The 7786-nt window shown below is 47.0% G+C and overlaps 1 protein-coding gene across 2 annotated transcripts; it reads right to left on the bottom strand.

Moving 5' to 3' along the window:
* Positions 1-191: 191 nt before the first annotated feature.
* Positions 192-7500, bottom strand: POLR2E (RNA polymerase II subunit E). Of its 2 annotated transcripts, XM_033136771.1 has the most exons (8): positions 7383-7500; positions 5912-6086; positions 5262-5377; positions 4225-4305; positions 2522-2580; positions 1722-1800; positions 804-890; positions 192-716 (listed from the first exon to the last, which is right to left on the bottom strand). In XM_033136771.1, exons 1-7 carry the CDS (start codon positions 7437-7439, stop codon positions 825-827), a joined length of 633 nt encoding a protein of 210 aa, XP_032992662.1. In that variant the 5' UTR covers positions 7440-7500; the 3' UTR covers positions 192-716; positions 804-824. The 2 variants fall into 2 exon arrangements, with proteins under 2 accessions (XP_032992662.1, XP_032992661.1); XM_033136770.1 differs by having other exon boundaries at positions 192-890.
* Between the last annotated feature and the right edge of the window lie 286 nt (positions 7501-7786).

Raw genomic sequence — 7786 nt, 5'->3', positions numbered from 1 at the left:
TGTTTGTGCGTACATACATTGTACAGATAGCACACCTTTCACCAGTAAAAACGGGATTTTATGCAAAACAATATAGCGCCCTCCAGTGGACATCTTCAAAACGTCACCTTCTCTTTCTTTTCAAGTTCACACACTAAGCCACAGCAACATGTGGCCGGGTACAGCTAGTAATCCTAACAAAAATAATCATCATTAGTTCTAACGCTTTATTGAAATGATAACCTTATTAAGACAAGACAGTCGAGGATCCTTTCGAGAGAGGCGGATTTCCCCCAGCAGAGATCAGCGAAACAGAGAAAGGAAGAGGAACATTCTCAGGAGTCCAGAAAACCCTTTTTCTCGCAAACGGTTTATTGCAAGCGCAATTTAAAGGCAGAGAGGCCTCTACGTAGGTTCTCCTGGGCCCAGTTCAGTTGGGGGTGGAATTATCAGCAGGGTGCTTATTGTGACGTTAGCAACCGGTTCCACTTCAGATCATGAGATCTAGAAGCTTGGTTGGTTCGAAGCAGCAATCGTTTGTCCAAGAAGACTCCCCACCGGCCTGGGCTTTCCCTCCAAGGAGGAGAGACACAAACACGTACGCCCCAATTTCCAATCCTTGTGGTTACCGGGAAGGCAGGTTTGCAGTCTCCGCGCCGCATGGCGTACGGAAAATTGACGGAACCACGAGGCGGCAGGAGAAGTGTTTGTATCTTGTTAGGTACGCTGTTCAAAATCTGTCAGTGAAGCATTTCTCAGCGAAGCAGATCTCTCTAAAAGGAGGCTGCCCACATTTCCTCTTAAGGTAAGGAGATAAAGAGTACCTTGCAAAGTAGTTTTGTCAGCTACTGCACCAGCCTGTAGGTGATATATCGCCCGGCCGTCTCGCTGGGACGAATGATCTTCACCACCTGGAGGAAGACAGTTCTCAAAGCTACTGTGGTTTCAAAACCAGGTACTGATTTGTGAGAAGGCAGGCAGAGAGCCAGTAGACTTTTTCACACAACACATGCTTAATGCAGGGACGCGGGTGGCGCTGTGGGTTAAACCACAGAGCCTAGGGATTGCCGGTCAGAAGGTCGGCGGTTCGAACCCCCGCAATGACGGGGTGAGCTCCCGTTGCTCAGTCCCAGCTCCTGCCAACCTAGCAGTTCGAAAGCATGTCAAAGTGCAAGTAGATAAATAGGTACCGCTCCGGCGGGAAGGTAAACGGCGTTTCCGTGTGCTGCTCTGGTTCGCCAGAAGCGGCTTAGTCATGCTGGCCACATGACCCGGAAGCTGTGTGCCGGCTCCCTCAGCCAATAAAGCGAGATGAGTGCCACAACCCCAGAGTCATCCGCAACTGGACCTAATGGTCAGGGGGCCCTTTACATGCTTAATATATTGAAATCTGTTGGTAGTGGTGATGACAGCTAATTTCAGCAGTTAAAAAAACACGAGACTTAGCCCAACAGCTCCGACCTCCTGTAAATTTACTCAGAACAAATCGTAATGTTCTCTTTCCCACGACTGTACAGCAGGCATGACCAACAGGTAAAAAAAATTGGGGCTTTCCTCCTCTCAACAACTTTGACCTGAACCCCCCAAAAGGGGGTTGATCCCTGCCACTTTTTAACTCTGAGTAGATTGCAGTCTCTTGGGAGTTGGCCACCCCTGCTGTAGAGCAACGGAGAGCCCATGAATTGGTCCCGACCCCTTCGATTCACGCGTGGCCCAACGGCGGCCTGTCCACAAAACCTTACCTGGCCTCGCTTGATTCCAAAGTAGCGAGCCACCGGGTCGCCGGCCTGTATCCTGGGGAGCTGGTTCTCTCGGAGCTTACTGGGGAAAAGCAGTTAAGGGAACACAATTCATCCGTTTCACCTCCCCGGGAAGAAAGAAGGCAAGTGTAAGAAGCCAAGTTCAATTTGGGGAGAAGCTGCACTCATTCAAGTCCTGGGCTCATGACAACTAGCAATATCAAAAGCATCACAATGAACAGAAACAAATACAATATGAAAAACTTTATGAAATGATTCAAAACATCAAAACTAAGCAAATGTCCAATTTCTTCATTATATGAAATTACATATCTTTCTACTAACAAGTGTTGAAGTAATCCGCTGATGAAGAATTCGACGAAACAGTAGTTGTTATCCGGAAACACTGTTCAGAGCTGGACATCAGAATTGGACATTTGCTGATTATACAAAGCTTCACAGCTTGTAAGGACTTTCAGAGACTTCAGTTTTGAATCATTCCATGCTTTTGATATTGCTGATTCACATTTTGCAACACAGGGGTTTGTTTGTTTTCTTACTCCTGATAACTAGCGTCAGACGAGGGCGGGGGGGGGGGAGGAGAGACCCCTTTTGGGCCAAGGGCCACGCTCCCTTCCGAGGGCCGCATGCCGGAGGCAAAAGGGGATGGAGAAATGAAGACAAAAGCTGCGTGGTACAGTGGTTAGCGCCAGTGTTAATTATCTTCCTTACGTATTTTGTGTTTACATAACATGACTTTTGAGACCTACAGGGATAGGGCAGTAGAACGAAAAGAAGGATACTATCGGGCCAGTAACTCGGTCACCTCCTCTTTCGTCATGACAACGTGTTCGGGAACCAGCTGCAGAGGCGGAAAGAAAGAAAGGTGGATTAGGTCGAAGGCAAAAAACAGGATGAGGACACAACTAGTCACTTTTGGTGCACAGAAATCTCTTTCAATCCATTAGGCAGAGAAACAACTTGGGTAAGAATGGAGTCCATTTGTTTTTTTGCGTCCTACAGGGAAACCAATGCTCCACAGTGGACTTATCTGGCATGCATACATTTTGTTTTCTGGTGGGGTTACTCTGCTAAAAATCACGTATGTCAGGATAACCGTTTGCCAACAAACAAGGCAACACGAGACCCAGAGCGAAAGCAACATATCAGTTCTAGAATAACTCTATTATACCAATGATTATACAATAGCATCAAATACAACCGAGCAGAATAGCAAAATATGAAAAAGTCTCTGTAGCATGGATGGAACAGTAGGTCATGTGATGTTCCACCGAGGCTGAAGTGGACGGAGACTGGACAGTGATTCCTGATAAGGTGTACTGTTTCACTGTTACTTCTTCAGCAAAGTCATAGGTAACTGAAATTTTAGACCCTTCTCATATGGTGGAAGATATTTCGAGGAACAGTGCTCATAAGTACAGGTGAAACTCGAAAAATTAGAATATTGTGGAAAGGTTAATTTCTTTCAGTAATTCAACTTAAAAGGTGAAAGTAATATATGAGATAGACTCATGACATGCAAAGCGAGACATGTCAAGCCTTTATTTGTTATAATTGTGATGTTTATGGCGTACAGCTGATGAGAACCCGAAATTCACAATCTCAACTTTGGCTGTATGCCATAATCATCATAATTATAACAAATAAAGGCTTGACACATCTTGCTTTGCATGTCATGAGTCTATCTCATATATTAAACTCCAGTAGCTAATGAAAACAATTGCTTACATAAATGGACTTTTCCACGATATTCTAATTTTTCGAGTTTCACCTGTATATGTAAACACTGCTAATAACTGTTTGCACAACCCAGTAAGGAAGGTAACAGTAAAATTCAAAACGGTTAACAATTAATTGCACTTTTATTCCAAATCGAACCAGAACCATTCTGTGTGGTTATTTCAACAAAATGGGTGGACCTTTAGCCTGGAAAAGAGGAAACTAAGAGATTTGACAGCCATCTTCCAGTATCTAAAGGGCTGTCACGTGGAAGAGGGAGCCAGCTTGTTTTCTCCTGCTCTGGAGGTGTAGGACTCGAACCCGTGGCTTTGAGTTACAAGAAAGGAGATTCTGATTCTAACATCAAGAAGAACTTCCTGACAGTCAGAGCTGTTCGACCGTGGGGTGGAAGGTAGCAGACTCTCTTTCCTCGGAAGTTTTCTTAAGCAGAGGTTGGATGGCCATCTGCCATGGATGTTTTAGCTGAGATTCCTGCATTGCAGAGGTTTGGACTGGATGACCCTCGGGACCCCTTCCAACTCCAAGGTTCTTTCCAAAGTGTGAGGCCTAAGAGGCCTCCTTGCCTCTTAGCACCTGCCCACCCCCACCCATCCCCGGAAATCCCAACGCCCAATTTGAGAACCACTGTTTTAGAACAACCCATACGCAACCAGAGCATCCGTTTGCTTTCGTTCCCATCTTGGAAGCTTTCTGTAGCCTAAGCAGTATTTACCTAAGCAGTTAAATAAAACGGAGGAGGCCTCACCTCGTGTTCAGTGATGTTGATCAGCAGTTCTTGCTGAAGGAACTGCTCCAGGATGTATTTGGGAGCCATGTCTACAAGAGACTGGAAAAGAAAAGAGCGGGGGGGGGGGGGGAAGGGGCATAAGCTAAAGTCAGGCTTCAGGGATTCGGCTTCCTCCTCCCACACCCATTGGCAGTAGATAAGCAGAACAAAGGAAAATGAGCCTTCTTACAAGTTAGAAACTTTAAAGTTTATATATATATATAAACACGTTTATCAAGTTTGCAATTTTACCATAATCAATTGTTCATATCACCAAAAACATTGCTCACAGTGAGCTCTGACTTCCCTCCTTCCCACTCTCTGGCTTTCCTAGGAATTCACTTGGGTCTTGGCATTCCCCTACCAGCTTACTTACCATCCATCTATCTTAATAAACTTTACCTTGTTAATTGTAAATTAAGTCCCCAGCATTAACGTTGCAAAATATTTTAACTCAAACCTACAAACGTTTCCATATGGTTTACATTGTTCTTTCGTGTAATGTATAAATTCACTACAGTCCTTGTCAAACAGTTCGCCACGCTGGTTTCGGGTCCTCCCCGTCAGCTTAGCCAGTTACAAGTCAGAAACTTTAACGATCGCAGCGAGAGAACAAAGAACCCATTTCCTAGGAATGGCGGTGCTCGTGATTAGGAATTCCGCCCCCTTACGTCCCTAAGTCACCTGCGTCACTCCTACGTCTTTTAACCTGAGCTTGCAAACTCTGTTATCAGAGGTCGGCAAGGTTTACCTCGCCTGGGCCGGTTCGCTCCAGTGGAGATCCCTCTGTGGGTTGGATTGCGTGCGTATGAGCGCCCGCAATTTCCAGCATTTGCCTCGATGCTATTTCCCGCGTCTGCGCATGCAGAATTTTCAGCACAGCGGAAGTGAGGCCCCCGCGCCACGGTAGTTTAGCGCAGCGCGTGGGGACTTGCCGAGCGGGCGGCCCACCGAACGTCTCGTGCCCAAACTAGCGCCAACGGTGCCCTGGACACTGCCCAGCCGGACTTGGCTACCTGTTTAGCTGAGGGGGTCATGCCCTGCTGCACCACAATGAGGGCCCGGGTGATGTTCTCCTCCTGCATCCGCTGGCAGTACATCTTGATGGTCTTAATCCCAACCTTTGGCTCCTCTGAAAGGGAACAAAACGGCACGGTTGGTGCGAGGAAATGATTTGTCCCCGCCTCCACCTCTCTGGAGCCGACATGCGTTGCTAGGCGAGACTCTCATTTCTTAATAAAATAAGACAAGCTTCCAGACCTCTGTGTTACGGCGAAGCGGCATCTGAGAAGTTGCATTGTCATTAAAATTCTACTTGACATTGATCCAGAGTAGATTCCAATGTAGAGTTAGGAGAGTAACAACTTAAACAGCAATTCTCCAATACCTGCAATGCTTCTTAAAATTTGTATTTTAATCTGTATTTTAAATTGATTGTTTTTATGTTTTTGCTGTGATTTTAATTAGTGTTAGCCACCCTGAGCCCGGTTATTGGCTGGGAAGGGCGGGTTATAAATAAAAATTTATTATCATTTATTATTATTTTTTGGAAGGGCTTGCCGTATTACTAAATTAAAGAGAAAGAGAGCTAGCCAAGCCTAAGAAGAATAAGACGACACAATCAAACCAGCAGGCAAAAGGAATTTGCTGAATGCCGTCGCCTCACCTGGGAAGAAGACAAACATCTGATCGGTGGGGTCGTCATTGTGGGCCACCAACACAGTGAGGTCTGTCCGCCGGGGTCGCCCTTCACTGGGCTTGTCGCCAAACTGGGCTTTGAACTCCTCCAGGGTCTGGTCCAACTCATCCTGGGTGACCAGGTAGCCTCGATCGTGACACAGCTGGAGCGATTTGGAAGTAAGGAAGAACAAGAGGGGGAGAGAGAGGTCCATTTATTCAGAGGACATCTTGAGAGCCAGCATGGGATGTAAAGAGAGCCCTGCAGCAGCCGGGTCAAAGGAAGAACCCAGCATCTTATCTCACAGAGGCCGATTCCTCCAGGAAGCCCAGCAGACAGGGCACAGAGAGGGTAGGGAAGACACAGCACAAGAGGAAAGAGGCATGAGGAAAAGAGAGGGTTCCCTGGGGAGGCTGTGGATTAGGGGGAGGTGGGAGAAAAAAAACCCCAAAGAGCTGCTAGCTCCCAAAATCTAAACGGCAGTTTCCTTATCCGAAGATAACCTACTGTGGGAAAACAGTGTTTTTAACCACTCGCCCTGCGGCACGGCCTCTCATCCGATGTCGGTGTGATAAATAACCGTACAGCTTTCAGAAGACATCTGAAGGCAGACCCTGTTATGGGAAGTTTTGAAATGTTTGTGTTTTATTGTGCTTTCTATTGGAAACTACCCAATTGTCTATACCCCAGTCGGACGGCTGGGGTATAAATAAAATTGTTGTTGTTAAGTGGAGCTGGGATCTTTCTTTTAAAAAAACAACAACAACATTTTCAGTCTTTAACCTCTTCTCAAAAGACTTCCACCCACCCCCATGGTTCCTGACTCCGTCATATGTCTTTCACTGCGTATCCTTTTAATAACACCAGATACTGCTTTTGACCCTGTTTCTACTTCTGTCATTTCTTTCTGTGTTCATTGTATCTCTTCAAATACTCCCTCCTTTCCCCTTCCCCCCCAAATTAATAATAATAATAATAATAACAATAATAATAAAATTCCCACTTTTGGGATGGCCATGTCCATCTGTTTCGACGTTTTTTTTAGTTATTGTGTTTTTGGGGAAGCATGGTCCTGAAATTTCCCCTCGGATCTCCCCGCTTTGCCTTTTGTTTGTTTGTTTTACATTCAAGCAAGGCGCAAATTTTAAAGGGACAAATGAATGAATGAATAAAAGATAAATATAAAACAATTTCCTCGCTGGATGCATTTCCTCCCCCTCTTTCCCTCCAAAAGTCTCGCGAGGGGGGGAAGGAAGGTGTGTGTGTGTGTATGGAGGGGGTATGACACTTAATTTCCCCCTCCAGGACTGTCTTCGCACAACGGCCCTGCCAGGTAGGCCTCTGAAGTACTGCGCATGCGCTATGAAAGGGAGCCCCCCCGCCGCCTCCCCCCACCTCGTTCCTGGGCTCTTCCAATCCCTGCTCCCTTCCCCCCTTCGCCCTGCCCGCCCGCCCAGACCTGCATGATGGTTTTCCGGATCTTCCACAAGCGGTACGTCTCCTCCTCGTCGTCCATGGCGCCCGGCGAAGCTTCGAAGAACACGAAGGACGCACTGCGCAGGCGCAATAGGGTTAAAAAAAAAACCCGGCAGGCGAAATTACGCATGCGCAAAATGCGTCGCGCGGGCGCCTTTTTATGACAGTGGAGGCTCTACGCAGGCGCATAGACTTCACCCGCCTCCTCTCGAAAGAGCGCACGCAACGGCTGTTCTGCGCACGCGCTTTTTTTTTTTTTTTTTTTTAAAGCTATCGCGGACGCGCGCGGGGGGGGGAGTTCGTTTTTCTGCGCATGCTCTCTCCCGACGCAGGCTTTCTCTACCTGCCGGCTCTTGGGTTTCTCCGGCGCCGTACTGCGCAGGCGCC

Source organism: Lacerta agilis, chromosome 18 (assembly GCF_009819535.1).
Source record: "Lacerta agilis isolate rLacAgi1 chromosome 18, rLacAgi1.pri, whole genome shotgun sequence".
In the NCBI taxonomy this organism is placed as follows: Eukaryota; Metazoa; Chordata; class Lepidosauria; order Squamata; family Lacertidae; genus Lacerta; species Lacerta agilis.
This window is presented reverse-complemented; position numbering and strand designations above follow the sequence as displayed.